The 23,060-nt window shown below is 44.3% G+C and overlaps 1 protein-coding gene and 2 non-coding genes across 4 annotated transcripts; all 3 read left to right on the forward strand.

Moving 5' to 3' along the window:
• The first annotated feature begins 9,987 nt into the window (after positions 1-9,987).
• Positions 9,988-21,799, forward strand: DKC1 (dyskerin pseudouridine synthase 1). Of its 2 annotated transcripts, none has more exons than XM_004480849.4 (15): positions 9,988-10,106; positions 10,788-10,855; positions 11,306-11,392; positions 11,905-11,996; positions 12,190-12,374; positions 12,836-12,900; positions 13,273-13,399; positions 14,491-14,621; positions 15,032-15,175; positions 16,999-17,119; positions 18,012-18,130; positions 18,911-19,014; positions 19,452-19,530; positions 20,423-20,560; positions 21,034-21,799. In XM_004480849.4, exons 1-15 carry the CDS (start codon positions 10,091-10,093, stop codon positions 21,097-21,099), a joined length of 1,542 nt encoding a protein of 513 aa, XP_004480906.2. In that variant the 5' UTR covers positions 9,988-10,090; the 3' UTR covers positions 21,100-21,799. The 2 variants fall into 2 exon arrangements, with proteins under 2 accessions (XP_004480906.2, XP_004480907.2); XM_004480850.4 differs by having other exon boundaries at positions 9,991-10,106; positions 10,791-10,855.
• LOC111761237 (small nucleolar RNA SNORA36 family) lies at positions 14,714-14,846 on the forward strand. Its single transcript, XR_002794655.1, has one exon. It is a non-coding gene; the product is annotated as a small nucleolar RNA SNORA36 family (small nucleolar RNA).
• On the forward strand, positions 19,245-19,373 carry LOC111761238 (small nucleolar RNA SNORA56). Its single transcript, XR_002794656.1, has one exon. It is a non-coding gene; the product is annotated as a small nucleolar RNA SNORA56 (small nucleolar RNA).
• Positions 21,800-23,060: the final 1,261 nt, after the last annotated feature.

Consider the following 23,060-nt stretch of genomic DNA (forward strand, 5'->3'; position numbering starts at 1 on the left):
AGCTATGACACCCTTATAATATGGTAGGCTACCTCGAAAGAGAGATCCACCAAGCATTGTTCTTCTTTCTTAGTGGCAGTAGGCTCAAGGTGCAACAACTTGTCTTTCTCTTTGGAGGGACTATTTCTATATGCTGTAGACCAGGGAAAGCCCAGAAACTTCACTGAGGTATCGCACGCCCCTGGATTAACAAGGATAGGGTTTATCTCTCATCCTGTGGCAGAATATTTGCCACTTCCTATGTATCAGGTCCAATCAACATGATGTCATTAATGTAGCTGATCAGCATGGTGTTTGGGGGGACAGTGAGATGATCAAGTCAGTACCTGGGTCAATTAGGATAATGTGCCAGAGATTTAAGGGGACAGTGCCAGTGGATTCCTTTTTAAATTCCCTTCCAAAATAGTCTCCTTGGTCCTTGGATCAGGATACCCCTGGGAGAATTTTTCCAGTTGCCAATTGTGTTTATTTTGATTACACAATCAGGAACTGGGGGAATAACCATAGGATGAGTTTGCAGACCTACCTAGCCCACAGGATGACCAGTGGACCACAGTGGCATTCTATGTCTCCAGGGATTAGCATAGGCCAGTGCAGGTCCCTGGTAAATGGCCATGGGTCCCTGAGGAAAGTCAGGAGAAAGGTTTAAAGTATATGCTTACATATTGCTATATGTTCTTTCCTTCCCACTACCTGGCCTCCCCTCATTTGAAGGACTCTGGGTCTGTGAACTGACTAGGTCTGGGAATTATACCAGGTGCCCTGATTTTCCATTGTGGTGATTCAAGGCAGGCTTCCACTTGCCAGACCTTGAGTTGTTGTTGTTGTTGTTGTTGGGGATATATAGATAAAATAGAATCTTGGTAGGCCACCAATCTATATCAGGACACATGATCAATTAGCTACAACCAAAGATCCTTGGGGAGCAAGCCGTTCTGGTTTCAGTTTCCAGCCCTGTTGCCCACTGTGATACCTTGTTTCTACGAGATTAAGTGCTACCACTTGGCCTTGGTCTTTCTAGGAGCCCATTATCCCCGCTGAGATTGCAAGCTCTTCTCCTTGGTGACAACGCCCACCTCTTTTCCCAGCCTAGTTTTCCAGAACCTTCACTAATGTATGTCTCAATGTTTTAGTGAAGGGTATGTCCTTTGAGCCCACTCAAGGAATGTTGTTAAGGGGTGAGTGAGAGGAATACACATGACAAATCTATTCCAACATTCCTAACACCCTAAGTCTATGGATTCCTTCCTTTATTTCATACCAAGGAGTTTCTGGCATCTTGCCTTCATTTAACATAATCTCCTCTGGGTCCTGGTTTCAGTCAAATCTGTAGAATCATTTTCACCCTCTTGAGCTAGGCTACTGAATATTCATATCAAGTTAAAGTAACATTCCTTTTCCCTGACTTGAACCTTAGAATCCATTCCCATGCATCCCACATATTCTCCTAGGTTTCTACTGATATAAATTAGCACAATTTGGGAAACGGACTTTGGCCCAGTGGTTAGGGCGTCCGTCTACCATATGGGAGGTCCGCGGTTCAAACCCCGGGCCTCCTTGACCCGTGTGGAGCTGGCCATGCGCAGCGCTGATGCACGCAAGGAGTGCCGTGCCACGCAAGGGTGTCCCCCGCGTGGGGGAGCCCCACGCGCAAGGAGTGCGCCCGTGAGGAAAGCCGCCCAGCGTGAAAAGAAAGAGCAGCCTGCCCAGGAATGGTGCCGCCCACACTTCCCGTGCCGCTGATGACAACAGAAGCGGACAAAGAAACAAGACGCAGCAAATAGACACCAAGAACAGACAACCAGGGGAGGGGGGGAATTAAATAAATAAATAAAAATCTTTAAAAAAAAAAAAAATTAGCACAATTTTGCAATTCTTTGGGTATATAAGCCCTTTCTTCAGAGTTTTCACTTGTCCCCCTGGTGCATACTGGGATTTGGCCTTGATTTATAGGTCTGAAAACAATGAAGGATGGAAGCGGTAGCGCATAAGGAGAATTGGCATTACCTTGCTAGGTAAATTTCATTACAGGGTTGTATTAGTCAGCCAAAGGGGTGCTGATGCAAAGTGCCAGAAGTCTGTTGGCTTTTATAAAGGTTATTTATTTGGGGTAGAAGCTTACAGTTACCAGGCCATAAAGAGTCCAACTCAAGGTACCATAAGATATACTTTCTCACCCAAAATCTGTTGCCATGTGTTGACGTAAGATGGTGGGTGATGTCTGCAAGGGTTCAGCCTCCCTCTTCCTCTTAAGGCTCTGTGGTCCCAGCTTCTTCCAATCTCAGCTGTAGGCTGGGATAAGGGTCATCTCTCTCCAGAGGCTTGTTTTGCTCCTGCCTCAGCTGCAGCTGTAGGCTATCAGGCTCATTCTCTTCCTGGGGCCTCTGCTGTATCTATGGAGCTGTCTCTATTCCTCTGTGTTCTTCTCCTGTGTATTTACTTCCCAGGGCTCCAGCATTAAAACTCGAACTCTGTCCTCTGCTGTGTCATTACTCTGTGAGTCCCCACCCCTTTGGTGTCCTAATTACATGGCCGAATCAAAACCCCAAGCTTAATTTAATCAAGTAAAAGAGAAACCTCTGAATCTAAAATGCCCAGAGGAACAGATCAGTTCATAAACATAATCCAATATCTATTTTTGGAATTGATAAACAATACCAAACTGCTACAAGGGTCTTCAAGAAAAGTAGGATCATCCTCAGTGGACCTGGAAGAGGAGCTGCTTCTGTTGAAAGGGAAAATGTACAGGGTTTCAAGGTTTAGGGTACACAGATTCACTCAACAAATACTTATTGTGCTTCTTCTAGGAGCTAGGAATATAGCAGTAATCAAAACAGACAAAAAAATTCCTGCCTTCATAAAGTTAACATTCTAGTGAAGAGACAGATGATAAGGTTCATAAATAAAATATGTTGTGTGCTGGAGAGTGACAAATGCTAAAGGAAAAAAAAGTAAGGAAAGGAGCAGGGTATTGGGAGGGGTGGCAATTCTAGATGGGATGACCAGAGAAGGTGACAGTGAAACAGTGTTATTTGATGAAAGAGCTGAGGAAGGGCAGAATATGGATATCTTATGGTAGGACATTCAAGGCAGAGAGAAGAGCAGGGGCAAAAGCCCAGAAAAGGGTGTGTGTGCCTGGAGTAGACGTGACCAACCAAGAGGCCAACACAGCTGGAGGAGGTAAGGAAGGGTGTGTTAGGACAAGAATTCAGAAAGAGAACTGGGGGCAAATTCTGACAGCCATTGTTGGGACATTTACTCTTGGTGCAATGGGAAGTTTTGAGCAGAGGAGGGATACGACTTCCAGTTTACTGGCTCTTTCAGGCTGCTGCTCTGACACAACACAGTAGATGGGAAAGGCAGAAGGGGGACCTGTCAGGAGGCCACTGGGAAAATCTCAGAGAGCCATAATGACAGCAGGGACCACAGTGACAGCAGCAAGGGTGGTGAAAAGCAGTCAGGTGTGCGTTTGCTAACAGATTGGATGAGGAGTAAGAAACAGGAATCAAAGATGACAGTGACACTATTTTGCTTTGTGCAACTGCAAGAATGGAGTTACTCTTTACTGAGATGAAGCCCATAGGAGAACTAGGTTTGAAGATAATATCAGGAGTCCAATTATGGACACTGGGTTTGAGATGCCTTTTAGATACGCAAGTGGAGATGAGGAACAGAAGTCAAAGAAGTATGGAGATTAGGGAAGAAGTCTAGGCTGGAGACCTTAGTTTGGGAGTCATCGCCATACCCCACTTAAAGACCTGGGCCTGCATGAGACCACCAAGACACGGACATACAGGTAAAGGCAAGGGCCAAGGAGGAAGCCCTGGGGCACTCTGACTTGAAGAGGTTGGGGAGATGAGGAGGAGCCAGGGAAGGAGCTTGACAAGGAGTGGCCCTTGAGGTAGAATGGAAACCTGGAGAGTATTATGTAGCTGGGAGCCGGCAGGCATCCTTATTGGCAGGTGGCTGCTAGGGAAATCATAGATACTTGTTACGTGGTCACACCCAGACCTCACCTCACCAACCCCCACCTTCTTCTCTGGGGAAGTCAGGAACACACACTAAAAGGTCATCCTACCTAGGACCTTCCTCTACCCCACCTCCTTTTCTATTATATGCCATTCTATTATATGCCATTCTATTATATGCCATTCTAAAAAGGCCCTGTTAAGTCTAAAAAGGCCCTGTCAAACCTTAAACCAGAAACTGGAATAAGCAGCCCCAGATGCTTATCAGTACAGGGATTCTCAGTGGCAAGGGCCCCTCTCTCCCAGGTGGATAAGAACCACACCCAAACAATCTAGCTTGGTCTCTCTTCTCTTGGCATGAAGTGGGGCATGTGGAGCTGCAATCTATTGACCCCAGCCTGGAGCAGTTTTTGGCCACCCCAGGGGGAGTGGCCATGATAGAACTTCTTCCCCTGCCCTTTTGGTTTCTTTGGGCTGAGTAGGTAACAAGGAGTTTATTTACCCTGTCTAAACTCCTTATTCTGTGCAAGAAATAGAGGGATCATTTGCTGAAAGTTTCTGTTGTGCCCTGAACCTGCATTCCCATGATGTACCGCTGTAGTAACTTGCTCCACAGTGGCAGTGTTACCGGATTTTATCTAGGTTCTTGGCTGTGGTGCAGAAATGAATTTCAAGTGCACACCAGGTGAGTTAGGTCAGTAATTTATTCAGGTAGGGAGGGAAGAGAAATGGGAGCAAATAACAGAGCTGGGAGCCCAGGTAGAGAGGAAGGGGGTGAAAAGGGATAAAGAGGAATGATTTACAAGCTACGATTCCCATTATAGATGATAAATCCCCAGGTTTATTGTGTGACCACATGGCAGAGGAAAAATGGTGCGAGCAGCACATAGAGGGCAGGACGGGTCCAGAGGGGAGAGCAGGGCCAGAGCATGCTCAGGCCTCCCAGTTTGCTTTATAAACCATTAATTATTCCACCCCTTTGCTGATGGCAGGGGAGGGGTTCCAGCTGTTTGCTGTTTTGACTGATTACCCACCCATCAGTTCCCTGGGAGGGTCCAATGATAAAGTCCTTGGATATATCTGGGGCTTTTCCTTGCTTCCAGAAGAAGTCTTTGTTCTGGATAGCAGAATCTTGAAAGTGGGGGTCTTCCAGCAGCCATCTTGGGGGTTACTGATGTCCCCATGGACTCTCTTCCAGGTCCATCTATTAATTCCCTGTCTTACTAGCCTGCTTCAGCAGCAGCAGAAGCAAAGGCTGGGAAGGCCTGAGGAAGAAGAGGACCTGGAGGCACCCCTGCCTATAAGTTGCCTTCCCCCAAAATGAAGTCAGGTGAGCCAGGGATGGCATGCCTCACCACCATCAACTACCCACCAGCAAGGATAGAATACACCACCTAGTCCTGGGGCCCTCAAGCCTGGGAACCTCTTTCCTGGAGCCCCTGAGAGCGCCAGTCACAGAAGACATAGCATTGAAGCTGCTGGGTGAGGAGGAAGATGCGGGCTAGCAGAGACGATCAACCCCTCTTACAAGGCCTTGGCCTCTACCAGCAGATACAATCCTGACCAGGGCAGAGCTCCATCACACTCCTGGCCTCTGACCCCTACGCTTTCTGCTGAGGACCTAGTGCCCCTGTCAGTTAACCTGCAAGCACCTCACCTGCCCCCCACCTGGTGGCACACACATCTATCTTGAACTCCTGACCTCCGAACCACCCTGTGCTTGGGAGCGCAGAGCTACATTTCTGTCCAGGCCCTAAGAGATCCTTCTCTAGGTCTGTGATCTTACATTTCAACCTCTCACCTCCCCACCCTAATGTCCAGATTGCCCACAAACTCCAAACAACTCTCCCTGCACAGACTTGTCCTCATACAGTAAACTCCTGATAGATTGGCTGGGGTAGGGTGGGGGAGCAAAGTCACTTTCAGATGTTAAAACTGAGCCCTTTCCAGGCAATGTAGCCCCTACTCCAGTAGAGAGGGAGAAATTGATGATGCACGAAACAGAAGGGAGAATTGCTGGAGCAATGTCCTGAGTAGGCAACAGGGTTTGGACCTGGGCAACATGGAGGGGCTGACCTAAGGTAAGGCTTGAGTGTTTCATTCAAGGACAAAGGAGGGAAGGCAAAATACTTGTGCACTGGTGCTGGTAGGTGAGTTGTTAGATATGATAGCAAGAGTATGTGGAAATTCTCTTATGACTGCCTTAATTCCTAATAAAATACGAAGTAAGGTCATCATCAGTTGAGTGTTAGATGTGCTGGGGTTGGAGGAGCAGGTAAGAAACATTCATGGGAGAGTGCGTTCTCCAGTCCCCCTCTTGATCTAGAGGTGGAGTGTTTCATCACCATCCCAGGGTCCACAGGATGGAGGAATAAAATATGGATTAGAGTGGACTTACTGGTATTCTACTGGTATTACTGTTGTGACTAGTAATGGAAGAAACTGTAGCATTGATGTGGAGAAAGTGGCCACAGTATTTGCTGAGGGCAGGGAGAGGGAAGAAGAGATGTGATGTGGGGGCATTTTCGGGACTGGGAGTTGTCCTAAATGATATTGCAGGGACAGATGCTCGACATTATATATCCTGCCATAACCCACAGAATGGACAGGGGGAGAGTGTAAACTGCAATGTAAACTATAATCCATGCGGAGCAGCAGTGCTTCAAAATGCATTCACCAAATGCAATGAATGTGCCGCAGTGATGAAAGAGGTTGCTGGGGTGGGAGGAGTGGAGGGGTGGGGTATTTGGGAACCTCTTGTATTTTTTTTAATGTAAGATTTTTTGTGATCCATGTATCTTAAAAAAAAAAACAAAAAAAAAAAAAAACAAGACAGAATTGCCAGGTAATAAAGGGCTCAGCTTTGGTCAGCATGGTGGACCTTGCAATTTCAGCTACAGTCAGCTGCTTGGGTGCTAGCAGAATAGGTGAAGAGGTGAATTTATGCAGGCTGTGATTTTGCTAGTGAGTGGGATGGAGGCACAAAGGGGCAAGGGTGTAGACCAGGCAACTGAAGTGGGGATAGCCAGGAGAAGCCAGGTGAGCGGGCAGCATAAATCCCTGGGCCTCTTTCCAGCTCCCCCTGCTGCAGTTTGAAAATGAGCTGCGATCTTCTCATAGGTCTCACTACCCCTATAATGTTGCCCTGACAAATGATGACTTGGAGGCAGCCCCCCGCCCCCCCCGCCCATGTTATGTCCTAACTTACTAGCATTAAGACAGAGAATGCATGCAGCATATCAAAAGTGCAATAAACAAGTCATTGTGGTATTATGTCAATAGACAAAATAGCCTGGAGACACCCTGTAATACATTAGAATTTAAATATAGACAGTGAATATAAATGTTGGTTTCTGAAATCAGATATGCTAGAAGCATTATTTTCTACAACAATTTGATTTCTGACTGTGAGACTGTATTCCACTGGGCTATCTGAAAATCCTATGTTGGCTCTCTGAAAATCCTATCTAGGACCTTCTTGGTGATGTCTCTTCTCTTCCTGAATTATGTCGAATTCCTAGTATCTTACGTAGTGCCATTGGGGTGGAAGTGTCCCTTTTAAGTAGGTACCACTGAGATGTCTGTTTGTTCTGTCTTGAGTCCTTCTCCAGTAACTCCTGGGCTTGTGTGCCATAAGAAGGGCCCAGGAATCTTTGCTGAGGTCGGATGCTCTGTGGCCAGTGGCTTATGTCCTTAGGCACACCTTTTCTCAATTCCAGCCAGCTTGTGGCCATATGGCCCCAGAATTCTCTGTCACTGTGCCAAACAAGGTTTGATGCTTTCATGGGAAAATATTTTGGGGTCACACACACATACACATACTCATTTTCTCCCCTCTCTTTCTCCAAACCTTGGAAGCTCTCATAAGGGCTCCATCTTTTAAACATACGCCGGGAAGTCTTACAGTAACTACAGCTTTCCTTGGTATGTCATACCTCTCTCCTGAAGCAGCTAAGGAGAGAGCTAGTACCAGTTTGAAGTGGGTGGGGAGAGAGAGGAGGAGAAAGGGGCCCAGAAATCCTGTGTTAAAAATCCATCAATGAATAGCTCAGATTTCCTCAGCCAAATATATACTAATGTAGTATTACAAAAGAATGGAGAAGTAGTAAACTACTCATGGAATGGTTGATACTGGGAAATCTGGTTATCTCTAAAAAAAAATCAAGATTGATTCTCCTCCTCATTACCTTAATGCACAGTAAAATAAATTCTAGATAGAATAAAAGTTAAGTGAGGAAAGCCCAATCATCTATTTTTAAAAAGCTACAGTAAAACAGTCAATGAGATCCTGCTGAGACGTGCATAATTATAACCCCTGGAATGACCTCCTGACTCTGAAATCTCTTACCCATAAGAACTCATTTGTCCTTACCATTTCCTCCTTATGGTCAAGGTCTTTTTCCAGGTGCCTTGCTATTTGGCACTTGGTAATAATCTGTTGGTGCCGGGAGCCTCATCCCCCCAGGAGTCATGTTTCATGCTGGGGGAAAGCATTTATATGCTGAGTTTGGCTTAGAAAGAGGCCACATTTGAGCAACAGGGAGGTCTCAGGAGGTAACTCTTAGGCGATATATAATACTAGGTTAAGGGTCAATTTCAAGAGTAAAGGTTCATAAGTACAGTCATAATTATCAAGGGCCCATCAATGGTCCATCCTCCTTCACTAGCCACTGCCGCTGTATTCAGGGGATTCTTGCTATATCCCTTTTGAGAATGTGGCAGAGCTCCCCAGGATGAGAATTATACATTCTTTCGATTATTGTGTGGATCTCCACCCACTGCGACAATGCCTCAAGAACACCTGAACACATTCATATGCCTTAGAGGCATGCCCCAGGTAAAGTTCCTCCCTTGCATCTCCCCATCACTCACACCTCGCACCAGTGTTCCTCCCCGGCCACAGTTGTGACCCTTCTGTGATCCAAAACCTCTCTAAAGATGAAGCCAAGAAAATAACCAACTAAAAATAAGAAAATAAAATAATAATGATAGTTTTAAAAAATGACAAAATACAGAAACAATTTTAAATAAAAAAGACTTTTATTAAATTTTTGCAATCTTTTCCAAATGGGAGAAAAGGAATAGCTTTCCTCTTTCACCAGCAGCAGCTCATTAGGAAAAATAATGGTAAAAGATGCGATTTATAATAGCAATTAGCAATTAAATACCTAGGGAATCAAGCAATTGAAACGTGTACAAGATGTTTGGCAAGAGTTCTTAAACCTCCTAGGAACCTTTAGAAAGCTACGGGCCATCCCCCCAAATACAATGTCCAACCAAAATCTCGCAGACAGTAACCCCGGGAGTTGTACAATACCCCTGGCCCAGTCCACCAACGCCATTTGCCAAGGGGCTGGTTGGAATTGAGGTGTGCTGTAAGGGCAAAACATACACTGGAATTTGAAGACTTGGTACGAATAAGAGAATGGAAAATATCCCATTCTAATATTTTGTACGGATTACACGTTTAAGTGATAGTATTTCGGATACACTGGGCTAAATAAAACACATCACTAAAATTAAGGCTACCCGTTTTCTTTTTACTGCTGCCGGAAAACTGTAAGGTCCACACGTGCTCGCACCCTCTTCCTATTGGGCAGCGGCGTTCTAGACGGATGGCAAGAAAGTAGCAAGGACGTTACAATCTCCGTGCATTTCCTCACTTTTCAAGGGGGTGCTGTCCTGACACCCACCTTAAAGTGTCGGCAGTGAGGAAACAATAAGCTAATATGCACACAGCATCTAGCCCACGGCCCAGGTGTGGGTGCCCTGAAGCGAAGACAAGCGAGCCACAGCGCCCGGGAACTCCGGGCCGCCGGGGCGGGGTCCACTCTTGCTCCCGCCTGTGCCGCGGGGGGCGGGGCGGGGCGGGGGGCGGGGCGGGAGCCGAGGTCCCCACGCGCACGCGCAGCCTGCAAGGGGCCTAGTTAGCCAATGGGATTGCCCAGGCACCCTGCGCGCGCCTCGGGCCCCGCCCTGGCCCGCCCCTCGGCGCGGCACGCACGGGGCGGCGCGCAGGTGGGTGGGCCCTGGCGGCGCGGCCGGAGGAGAGCCAGGCGGTAGGAGTAGCCTGTCGTTCCCGCGGCGGTAGTCCCGGCCGTACGCACGTTGTGCAAGGAAACATGGCGGACGCCGAAGGTAAGGGCTGCGGGCGGCAGTGCCCTCCGGGGTCAGAGCCCGCTCTGTGGGCTCGGAGAGCCGGGGGAACGAGGTCGGACTCGCTGCCGGGCCTTGCCGCTCGCCGTCCCTGTGCTGCACCCGCGGAGAGCACGAGACCTAGAGGCCCTCGCGGGGACGTGGCGCCGCGGGGCCCGGGCCTCCCGCCGACGGTAAAAGCTCTCTAGGGCCCGCATCGCAATCGAAAGGCGGCGCCAGCGGCGCGGCGGTGGCGGGAGCCCGGGGAGGACGAGTGTCGGCGCCGCGCGGAGGGAGCAGGAGGGGGTGGGGTCGGTGGGGAAGAAGGACGCTTAGGTGCGCGGGAACCTGCCTAGCGCCCAGTTGCAAGAAAGTCTCGGAGGCCACACACCGGTGGGGATAGTGAGTGGGCGCTGGGGAAGTAGTGGCCGTCCAGCCGAGAGGTTCTGCAGGTTTTCTAAGCCCCGCCACGGCCACGTGGTGAACCGGAAGGGGAGCCAACATGTGCGACAGCCTCCAGTTGGTTCCCCTTCCGTGGGGAGAATTGGTTGATTTTACGCGCTTTGTTTTCAACAGAACTTTAAGACTGAAAATCTCTATTGGCCTGTCCTGATTTCCGTCTTTATTTTCAATTTCGTTGTCTTTATTTTGGGGAAAACTTCCAACTCTCGTCTATGTTTTTAGTAGTTATCTTGCCGAAGAAGCATAAGAAGAAGAAAGACCGAAAGTCACTAGCAGAAGAAGATGTAGCCGTGAGTAGGAATATGTTTGGTTTACCTAAAAAGTGACTTAACTAACAAAGTAAAGAAGAAAACTTTTTTAAAGACACCTTAGAAACTGGCCAGAGTTGGGTGGGCATTGCATAGAAATTACAAAGCACTAAAAATGAAACCACCTCGCCCTGTCCCTCAGCCAGCCTAAGTTTCTCATACTGGGAGATAGTTTACTATACCACATTATCTCCCTGATATTCTGTCTTCCCAATTCCACCCACAAACGGCCCATCCCCCCCTTTCTCTTTTCTCTTTAGAAGATGTGAACCAGTCTTAGTGGCACTTCATTTCCCCTTCTGAGCTCCTAGGCATAGAATCGAATGCCTTGCCCTTGTTTTCTTTTTAAAGGGCAAACTCGTCTGTAATGGTAATGGAGTTGCTAAAAATCAGGTGAGAAATCTAATAGAGAGTGTTTCTGTCCTGTCAAAGGAAATTCAGCACATTGAAGAATTTCTTATCAAACCTGAATCCAAAGTGGCTCAGTTGGACACATCTCAGTGGCCCCTGTTGTTGAAGGTATGAGGTTGAAATCAGTATCGGGCAACTGCCTGACTGTACATTATTTCCGAATGTTAAGCATTTTTTTAATAAGTTTTACAAATGGTTAAATGGGCACCAGTATAAGTTTAGAAGAAAAAGACTAGCAGGTTACTGAGACACCTTTTGACAAAGAGTTTTAATAAACCAGTTTATTTGGGTTAAAGGGTGAGATTTGCATATATAATTCTACACAGTTGAGTTTCTGCTTAGCAGATTTAGACATCTGCTTTTCTGTTGTTAGCCCTGGGGGAACTAAAAATTGAGGGGTGGGAGATAAGAAATTAAAAAATAACTGTTGTTGGTCATAAGGCCATAATGAAACTAAATTTGGTGATGTAAAAGATGGACTTGGAAGTTTATGAACTTTGACAGTTACCATATCGTTGTTGCTTGTTGGTGCTGATTCTTTGTTTTATATGTGTTAATGGTTCGAAAACAGGGACTGTAAAAACACGAAGTTTATTTTGTATTGTATCTTTGTTTTCTAGAATTTTGATAAACTAAATGTAAGGACAACACACTATACTCCTCTTCCTTCTGGTTCAAATCCCCTGAAGAGGGAGATTGCAGACTACATCAGGTAAGCAGGTCTGGAAAGCGCAGCGTTCAAACTCTTGTTCCTTTGAAAACGTTGCTTTCATTATCAGTTTTTCAAGAAGGTAGTTTTACGTTTGAATGACATTGCCCTAAATATATAACTTGTATCTCCGATGATTTCTTTTAAGATTTATTGCTTTTTTAGACAGCTGGTGACATTTTTTCCCCTGTTCTAGGACAGGTTTCATTAACCTTGACAAGCCATCCAACCCCTCTTCCCATGAGGTGGTAGCCTGGATCCGACGAATACTTCGGGTTGAGAAGACAGGACACAGTGGTACCTTGGATCCCAAGGTGACAGGCTGTCTAATTGTGTGCATAGAAAGAGCCACTCGCTTGGTAAAATCACAACAGAGTGCAGGTATGTGGAAGAGGGAGAGAGGGGATGGGTACTTTGAGATTGGCAGGCTGTCTCTATTTCCCTTTCTGTCTATGTTTTGGCTCTTGGAAACGATTTCCTCATTAGGAAAAAAGATACTCCTAAAGCAGAATATTCTTTTGGTTTCTGTGTACCTTCTGTTCTATGCCAGATCCTTGTGGATCTGCCCTTTCTCAGAGTTCCAGGTACTAGATGTATACATTGAACTGAGTAACATTCCTGGCATTGAGGCAGAACTCCAAAATTGCCTTTCTGAGACCAAGTCTTGGCTTATCACTCTAGCCTCTTCGTTCATGGTTTACCTGTATTTTAGTAAAATATTTTACAGAAACATGAGGTCAGATTGCCTGCTTTTCTAGCTGTGCAAAATGGAAGTGGTTTGAGAATATAAAAATACAGAAAACTTAGTGGCCACACCTGACTACTCTTTTGTCATTTTTCAGGCAAAGAGTATGTTGGAATTGTCCGGCTGCACAATGCTATTGAAGGGGGGACCCAGCTTTCTAGGGTAAGTGTACTGATAGGAAGTGTACCCTTTGGCCACTTGGGTCTTCTTAGCCCATAAACATTTGGCCTCTTTGTCATGTTGATTTCTTAGCGCCTTTTTTAGTTTGCTGTCTTAACCAACCTGTGCGGTTGGCTGCAGGTGGCAGAGGCATTTTCTGACCATGTCCCTTCTGAGGGGGTTCTGGTCAGCACCGAACTATCCCTTGTATTTGAAGAAGGAAGCATACGTGGAGAGGACATTTTACATTTTTAATGATTGAAAGAAACCTTTTATGTTTCACTCGTGCCCTTAAACTCTCAAAATATGCTTTTTGGCTTTATTTGAAAGTTCATGTGGATAAGAGTCTTTATTTTGGTTTGTGCTTTTTCTCAGGCCTTAGAAACTCTGACGGGTGCCCTCTTTCAGCGACCTCCACTTATTGCTGCAGTAAAGAGGCAACTCCGAGTCCGGACCATCTATGAGAGCAAAATGATAGAGTATGATCCTGAAAGAAGATTAGGTAGGTCATTAGGTTTATGAAGAACTGAATGGACATACACCACAAGTGTGTAGGAATGCGTTCTTGAGAATTCTATTCTGTTTTTAAAACTAGATGCTAGGATGGTTTATAAATGGGATTGTGACTGAAAAAGGTAGTCTGGGGAAGTAAAGTCAGTAGAAGGAAAGCTAAAGAATAATGTAGGGACTGAATAACACAGTGAACCCAGAGGCGGTGGAGAATTGCTGTTAAGGGTACAAATGCAAGAGTCCTTCTGTGAGCTAGAGCAGATGTACATCACTGTTTCAGGGTGATGGGAATATGGAGAAGCATGGGAAAGCTGCATTTGGTCTGAACTTTAGACTGTGGTTAACAGTAATACTATAATAGTCTTGCATCAATGCCAAAGCTGTACTGTGTTGATAATGGAGGTGTATGGAAAAAGTGTGCCAAATGTATGCTATGGACCATGATTGCTGGTAATAGTCTGATGATAATATCTCATAATCTGTAACAAAGTTTCCACCAGGGCGTGGAGTTATATGGGAAATCTACACATCTGTATAATTGTTTTGCAAGTTCACAATATCTGTAACAAAAATATATTAAAAAAAAAGATAGTATGGGTTGGGGGAAAAATACACCAAATGTAAGATAAGGAATATAGTAATATTTTGATGATGCTCTTGCATAGTTTATAACAAATGTTTCATAACAATGCAAAGAATTGGTGGAGGGGTGATGTATGAGACCCCTATGTGATGTTATGTATGTTTATTTCGTAAGTTCACAATTTTTACACTTATTGTGTATGCATGTTCATGTATGAAATTACTTCAATAAAAAAATTGAAATAAAGATCTAGGGAGCTGGTGTAGCTCAATGGTTGAGTGCCTGCATGTCATATACAAGGTCCCAGGTTTGGTCTCCTGTGCCTCCTTAATAAATAAAAAATTGATAATAAAAGAAAAAAAAGTAATTAAAAAAAAGATGCTGCTAGCTTGTTGTGTAGTGTAGTTAATGCCTTTGTTATCGCTAGACTCGATGGCTCAGGTGGACAAGTGATGTGTTGACTTTGGAAAATAATATGCTTTATTTTGTGTGTGTTTTAGGAATCTTTTGGGTAAGTTGTGAGGCTGGCACCTACATTCGGACGCTGTGTGTGCACCTTGGTCTGCTACTGGGAGTTGGAGGACAGATGCAGGAACTTCGGAGGGTTCGTTCTGGGGTTATGAGTGAAAAGGTATGCTATTACGGTGCTGGAAGTTTTAGAACTGGTTGTTACCATATCTCCTTGGTAGACCTCTACTTGTTTAACATCCTGGACAGGGTGATTTCCAAAGTGTTGAGTTCAGTTCAGGGCAACTTCCCTGTTCTGTTAATTAAACTTTGGGAAATTGAAATGGGCTAGGGTAAGTGTTTGGATAGAAAAGTACTGTTCTATTCATTTATGTCCTGGCCTACAAAATGTCTGCTTAGATTTACTACCTCAGTGATTAAAGATCTTCAGAAGAAAGATGAGTATTTTAAGTGACTGAAGACTAATGATCTTGGACAAAACAAGTTGTATCATTCAGTTTTTGAAATTTTGGGTCCAGTTGGCTATGGGATAAAGTGATATTGAATTGTTTTCGTATGTGGCTGCTTTTCCAGGACCACATGGTGACTATGCATGATGTGCTAGATGCGCAGTGGCTATATGATAATCACAAGGACGAGAGTTACCTGCGGCGAGTTATATACCCGTTGGAAAAGCTGCTGACATCTCATAAACGGCTGGTTATGAAAGACAGTGCGGTAAATTCTGAATTGGAAGTTCATCTTTGGACAAAATGTGACTTCAGAGAATGAGATGTCCTTGTTTAACTGAAAACCTCATTATATTTCAAGAGATCATACTTTGATAAGTTTATTATTTTCTTTTGGACTTAGTTTTGTTTCTCCTGGCTTAAGTTGAATGCTAGATTCTTTTATTCTTTGTTAATAGGAGCATTTATGACTGAAAAAATTACTCAAAACATAATATACTAATTTAAAATAAAAGTGTAGTTTTAGGCCTAATTCCATTTCAAAATGTAGGCTATCTCCCAAAGCCAGTAGCTTGGTTCATGTAAAAGACCATCAGAGCCACTTAATTGTGATCTCCTATAACCTGGTAGTTCTACATGTGCCTAAGAAACCTTGACTTATTTAAATTACCATTAGAAAAATAGTATCCATGGGGGGGGGGGGGAGAATTGGGACTAGTGTTTCAGAGCTATAACAAAGTTTTTTTATCTTGTAGGAATTTCAGTAAAAAGTTTTGTCCTGTTTAAGTAAGACATAGTAGGCTATACAACCTGACCTTCAACTGAGCTTATCTAGCCTATTTACTAAATAGCTTTAAAGCTGAGAGCAGTCCTGAATGTGAATAATACCATGTAGCTGAAAAAATTTTCTACTTGGATATAAGCAGCTGTATATATTTGGGGTTGGTGGTTATTCATAATCAAATCTTAGATTATACACACACTTGATGTATTTTTGTGTGTTACAGTCTGTAGTAAAAGACAAAAATCCAAGATATGCTAAAACATCCCACTATAAAGAATGAAAATGGTGAATAACATAAATCTTTACTCCCCTTATCCTGGGGTCATATGGTATACGCTTCTGGATGAATTTAAGGGAAGGGTAGAATATGGTCAGCAAAAGAAACTAGGATAGGCATAAGGCATTGAGTGCATTAGGTGCCTTTGAACACAACAGGTATTGCTGAGAGGTGGCCTGGAGTTGTACCTTGACCTATAAATTACATGCGAAAACTTTTCCGTGATTGGTTCAACAGGCCTTGTTAATCTTGCTTGTAATTACTGTTGGGGCCTGCTATTACTCAGATCTCCCAATAAATCTAATAGGTCTCCTAGTTCTATTGGGTTTGTCTTTTTCCTTGATGCTGGGGAATAGAGGAGCAATTAAGGAAAACTAAGGCTGAGTTGTATAAAGTAAAAACACCTTTCAGCTCCATGGGAAGAATGTATAATCTTAAAACCTTGACTGCATAATTTATTGGAGAAGAATGTTAATGAGGAAATCATTATTTTTTAGCAACTAAAATGTCTGGGACATAAGAGAAGCACAGCTGATTTTAGTCAAGTCCTCTGTCTTTTTATTTTTTGAGTTAATGTATGTAAAGTGCTTAGAGCAGTGCCTAGCACGTAGTATGTGGCTACTGTTTTAAATCCTTTCATAGTACTCGGTTCAGTGAGCTCTTGCTCTGTAGGTCCTCATAGTCCCATTTCACAGGTAGAAGAGAAGGATGCCCTTAGACCCTCACTTCCCCTTTGTTTTCATTCGTTCTGACTTGGGAGAGGGATGGAGGATATCAGAAGCTCCTGGGGGGCTTGTCAAAACAAAATGGCTGGGCCCTACTCCCCTGCGTTTCTAATACAGTGGATCCGAGGTAGAGCTCAGGAGTTTGAATCTTTTAACAAGTTCCCAGGGGATACTGTTACTGGTCTGGGGACCCCACTTTGAGAACCAAGGGTCTTTTCGGAACATGTTGGGCCTTGATTGGTCCTTAGTCGGTTAGTGTTTGAATAAATTGGTGACAGAACTAAGATTGGCCCTCATCTCTGCAGGTGAATGCAATCTGCTATGGAGCCAAGATTATGCTTCCAGGTGTTCTTCGATATGAAGATGGCATTGAAGTCAATCAAGAGATTGTGGTCATCACCACCAAAGGGGAAGCCATTTGTATGGGTAAGAAAAGGGAGACAGTTCTTGAGCTGGGCTCCATTCAGACCATCACAGCGAGAATTGCTGGGAGCAGGTTACCCGATTCCCAATTATCGACTAGACCTAATCATGGTTTTTCTGGAGTCTGAGTTCTCACAGTGAAGGGAAATGTCAGGTACAAGTGGGAAAGTTAAGTGGGGTTTCAGTTTGCACACCACTTAGGATTCTAGGTGGCTGCATTAGAGGTCATTTCTCTGATGAGTAAAGACAGGTAAGGTGAAGAGTAATAGCTGGTTGTGGATGGGAGTCAAAATGAAGAGCTTTTAATCCATTCCTTGTCTGCTTGCCACAGTTAATGGTAAAATCTGGTTTCTTACGAGCTAATATTGAAAGCTTTGCATCCTTTATGGACCTGAGGGGTTTGTGCCTACCATTCCTTGTACTTGTCCTGAGTCACAATCCTGACATGTATTTCTTTAGGGTACACTGTTTTGGTGTTCTCTTCCCCTCTGGCTGCTGTCAGTGGGAATGGAACCGACCCTCTGTGGTTGTCCTGCCTGCTTGCAGACCCGAGAGAATAAATCCTGGTGGCATGCTTTATTTCTGGTGCAAATTAGGCCCATTAGAAGAGTAATGCCGATTTATTCATTAAGATGTTTCCTGAAGACCTAGGAAGCATTGACTTTTATTAGTATGGTTGGTACTGGTATCTTTTAACTTCATAATTTTAGCATTTCTAAGATTTTCTTCCCATAATTGAGGATATTCTGCCAGGATGCAGCTTTTGCTGTGCTTATACATAAACTGAGCTAAGGAAACCTCAGTTAAGGCAGCAGAACTCAAAGAGTTTTAAATGAGTTTTAAAGCAGATTTTGGGTCTTTGCACTTCAGTTTGTTCTTTTCTCTCTTTTCTTAGCTATTGCATTAATGACCACAGCAGTAATCTCTACCTGTGACCATGGTATAGTAGCTAAGATCAAAAGAGTGATCATGGAGAGAGATACTTACCCTCGGAAGTGGGGTTTAGGTCCGAAGGTAAGTGGAATTGGGTAATGTGCTCTGCTGTATTTTATTTTGCATTTTTGATTACTTAAGTTGAGCAGCTCTTGGTGTAACCCCATCATCATTTATTTCACTAGGCTTTGGGGCATCAATGGTGAGTGGAAACAGGTCCCTTTTGGGACCTTAAGAGATTTCAGTCTAATGAGAGGAGAGCCATTACTCAATCACACAGTGAAATGCTGAATTTCCATTAAGAGCTAAAGGAGTGCACAGAGGTTCACGGTGCCCTGAGAACCCACAGTGAGAGCTTTTACCTAGTGGGGGAGGTGTCTGGGGTAATGATCTTCTCTTAAAACTGTGCCAGTGTGGAGGGTGGGTTAGATGCTGATAATGTGAAGAGGGAGGGAGTTGTAGGCAGTTGGAATGGAACAGCGTGTGCAAAGGCCCTGTGGTTGGCTGGAGTGGGGTACACAGTGTCTGCAGAAAGTGGTAGGTGAAATTTCTTTGGAGAATATAATGTTGTAAGGTTAATTATTGGTTGGTTTAGTAGAAAATATGGGACTAAGTTTGGACACCTTAAATCCTGGTTCTGGTTCTCACTAATACAATAAGCTGTGACCTTAGATGAGTCATAATTGCTCATGCTGGAGATAGTGGGTGAATTCTGAATGTTCTTCAGAGGATTCTGAGGCCCAGGTGAGAATAGGCCTGGAAGGAGCATTGTGCACCTCCTTGTAGATGAGGTCTGTTGAAGCCATGTGCATGTGTTAATACTTGCCTGCTTCCTGTTTTCACTTTGTTCTTTCCATCAAGGCAAGTCAGAAGAAGATGATGATCAAGCAGGGCCTTCTGGATAAGCATGGCAAGCCCACAGATAGCACACCTACTGCTTGGATGCAGGAATACGTTGACTACAGGTGATGACAGTAGATTGCAAAGCTGAGGGGGAGGGGGAGATTTTGTTTGGGGAAGCCTTGGAAAATGCAAGACCATAGTACTTGGAATTGGGTGTTGGATAAGTAGCCTTAGTTTTCCTTGCTCAGCTCCTATGAAACTGCTGGACTATATGAAAACCTTGAGACTCTGTAGGTTTTTGGCAGCAGGGCCCCTCTTGTCGGCCTGGGTCAGTTAGGGATTCAGGCCTACATAGCAGACAGTTATCCCTTTCTAGTCTGGCTCACGGGACTCTAGAGGGAGTCAGTCTGCAACATTAAGTGGTGAGTTTTTCTGTCCAGCGTCAGTATTTTGATGGTGGCTTTAGACTTACCAGATATCACCCACTAATTGAGGATACAACTTTATCTTTGCGGAGAGCCATTCAGTGAATTTGACTCTGTTACCTCTTCTCTTTTAGTGATACTTCGAAGAGAGAAGTGGTTGCTGAAGCAGTAAAAGCCCCACAGGTAGTTGCTGAAGCAGCAAAAGCCCCGAAGGTGAGTGGTATGTTGTGATCAGTTAAGAATGTGCTTATCATTGGCTTGTCTTGGTGACTGCATTCCAGCAGGATGATGTCTGGGCTCTTGGAATTTATGTTCCCTATTGTGTCTGCTGGGAGGAGGGGGTGGACTCTAACCCATCTTAGCTGAGGCAAGAGAAGAAAGGTATACAGCATTTGAACAGAATGTGGGTGGTGTAAATTCTACTCTGTCCCCTCCTCTGGGTCCAGCAGCATAGGTATGTTTTAAGGTCCTGCAGATCACTTAAAGTAAGAGGTCGTAGCATATCGTAGTTTATGTCAGGGGATGGGGGGAGGCCATGTAAAACTCATCAGGGAGCAGAATCTCCAAAAGATGGCAAATCTCTCAAGAGTCAAAGTAAAACATGTTGACAGCTCAGCTCCCTGGGGTTGGGGACCGCTGGCGGTTGAGCACTTAAGAATCCTTGAGTATGGAGGGTTGTACTAAGTGGCCGGAAACAAGCTGTTGGGGTAGGGACTGGTAAGTTCTAGGTTGGTGTTCAAGTCCTTTAGTTTCTCCTGGCCTGTCACATGTGACATCCTGGTCTACCTGCCTACTTTTGTTGAAGATTCACAGAACTTAGAGCTGGGACACTCCTACTAGAGGTCATGTATTTCAAACCCTTCCCTCAGAATGCGCTTGCTCAGGGTCTTTGAGTAACAGCCTGGCACTGCTGTTTTGGTGGTGCTCCTGTACCACACAACTTCTTGGGGCTTATTGGATAAGATGCCTTTCAGGTACTCAGTAAACACAGTTACTGATGAGGAAAATTGTTCCTGTGGGATTTAGTTGGGCTCTTTCTTGGGTACTTCCTCATTTTTGACTTATTGTCCAAGATGTAATTTCTCATTAATTGTCTTCACCTTAGCGGAAGCGAGAGAGTGAAAGTGAGGGTGACGAGATCTCTCCAGCTGTTCCACAATTGAGCAAGAAGGAAAAGAAGAAGAACAAAAAGGACAAAAAGGCCAAAGCTGTTGTAGAGAGTGCGGACGAGCCAGGAGATGTGGTGTGTATACTGTCTTCCTTATTCAGGGTACTTTGGGCTTGCTTAGTCCTAGGATAGGGAAAGAACTATCCAGAAGATAACTGCTTTGTTGTTACTCTTGGGTGACACTGGTGCATGGGCAGAAAGCTGCTGCTTTGGTCCGAGGCTTGTGTGCTGTCCTTCCCTCTTGGTGTAGTGCTTGTAATACTTCCCTTGGATACCCTTCCCCTCCACCACCCCTACCCCCATGGTATGGAGGAACATAGACACCTGACAAGGCATCCTAACTGCTCAGAGTAGAACTCTGTAGGACAGGTGGGACATGTCACTTGGGAATATGTTTTCGATTGGGTATCCCTGCAACATTTAATTAACAAATACCCTTACAGATCCTGAAAAAGAGAATATACATAGCAAAAAGGCTTCTTACTACTTGATTGTGAGAATCAAAATAATTTTAACAAATAGTGTGCGCTTTCTCTTTTTCTCCCTAGGGCAACGACAGCACCAAAAAGAAGAAGAAGAAGAAAACAAAAGTGGTGGAAGTGGTTTCTGAGTAGTGAAGACTGCTTTAAGCATTTTATCTAGCTGGGAGGAGAAATTAAAGCCTTATTGAGAAACCATAGTCCCTTTTGTTGTTGAGGGAATGGAATAAAGGCCCAGGAAAGGGTGGAGAGGTACGGCCTAATATGAATTGCTACCTGAGGGGATGCTATCTGGTGTGGTCAGCCGTCTTGTCCTGTTTTAAGGATATGAGTGAATGAGGCAGATTTGGCCCACAGATTGCACTGACTGGTAAGAAGCTTCATGTTCAGACCCAATACTGCCCAGGAACCACAGCTGTCTTCTAGTCACCATTTTAACATGGTCCTTTCCTAGTTTGCTCCCCCTTCCCCAATAGTTTTAAGAGTTTTTAATAAGTTAGTTCGGTGAAATGGTCTAGAGTCCTCAGTAAGTGAAAGCAAAGTATAACTGAACAAGGTTGGTCACTGGGGTAAATATGTTCTTCAGTGTCATAGGACAGTGAACTGTTCTTGTTTAAAATATATTTCTGGCCTAGTAGTCCTTTGTGTGCTAAAAATTTTGGCACATGTGGCATTCTTCACCTAAATCTACCTGGCTACTTGCATTCTGTGACAGAAGTAAAGGTATTCTGATGTCCCTCTAACCCATACTTACTTTTTTAAGGGATGAACTGGCTGTCTTAAGGGAGAAGAATGTTGTAATTTTTACTTTATTAAAATTTATTAAGCTTTTAAAGTATTTCTGTTGAGTTTTCTAATTGTTGGCAATCTCAAACTAGCAGAGCAAAAAAATACAAGTTTTTTAAATTAAAAATCTAGGGCCGTTTGCCTTTCTTTCCTTGATGTTTGGTTGGTTTCACTTTCTGATTCTCTTAACGACTTTGATTTTGGGGACTGTCATCTGACATAGGATCAAATACTCCAGAATCTTAACAAGACATGGACTAAATAATGTGAGGTAAAATAGTCACAAGTTTCAGTGCCTTATATAATAATAGAAAAGTTAGAAAAGCTATGTGTGTTGCGTGGCAAAGGAAGGGTTGTCTGATGTCACAGGAGTGTGTCTTCCTTCCTTCCTTTCCTTTCCTTTCCTTTCCTTCCCCTTCCTTCCTTCCTTCCTTCCTTCCTTCCTTCTCTTCCTTCTCTTCCTTCTCTTCCTTCTCTTCCTTCTCTTCCTTCCTTTTCTTCCTTTTCTTCCTTTCCTTCCTTTCCTTCCTTTTCTTCCTTTCCTTTCTTTTCTTCCTTTCTTTTCTTTCTTTCTTTCTTTCTTTCTAGGGTAGGGAAGGGGTCAGGGTTTGGTTGACCCAAACCTTGAGAAGCATGCAAGAGCCAGATCTTGAAAACTCTTAAGGTACCTGCAGACAAGTTTGGATTCAAAATTGGTGACTGGAGACCAGTGAAGAGTTCAGTTCCAGGTGACAGAGGTAGGTTTGAATGGCAAGAAGGAAAGAGAACCTGGAATCCCTGGTGACAGGTTAAGAGGAGAAATAGGGACTGCTTCCAGTTTGGGTAACAGTTGAGATTGGTGCCTAAAGCCTAGAGGAAAAAAAAAAGCAGTGTGGGAGCGACATCATGTCCAGTAAGGCCCTGAGCTTTAGTTACCTGCCAGAGGCTGGGTTTTCTGACCCACTACAGTGCATGCTATTAGTGATCTACTCTTACCTAGGATAAGAAACCTTGGGATGCTTTTCCACATAAGTGCAAGCAGTAGGAGACTGCAGTTTGTGAAGGGTGGGTTTTTTCTAGGGCATAGCTGTTAATTTTAGTTGCATTTTAGCTCTTTGGGGCTACTGTGATAGTGCAAGAATTGTGTTTGCTGTGAAGAGTGTAGATGGAATAAGTTCTGGGTAACCGGAGAAGTGGGTGGTCCAAAAACCCATTTTTTGAGAATGAAAAGAACTAAAAGGAATGGCTGTTAGGAGAAAAAAGATTTCCTTCCTTTCCAAGGCCAGTACAAATGGAAGTGAAGTCGAAGTTACAAAATAACCTAAAAGAGT

Source organism: Dasypus novemcinctus, chromosome X (assembly GCF_030445035.2).
Source record: "Dasypus novemcinctus isolate mDasNov1 chromosome X, mDasNov1.1.hap2, whole genome shotgun sequence".
NCBI lineage: Eukaryota > Metazoa > Chordata > Mammalia > Cingulata > Dasypodidae > Dasypus > Dasypus novemcinctus.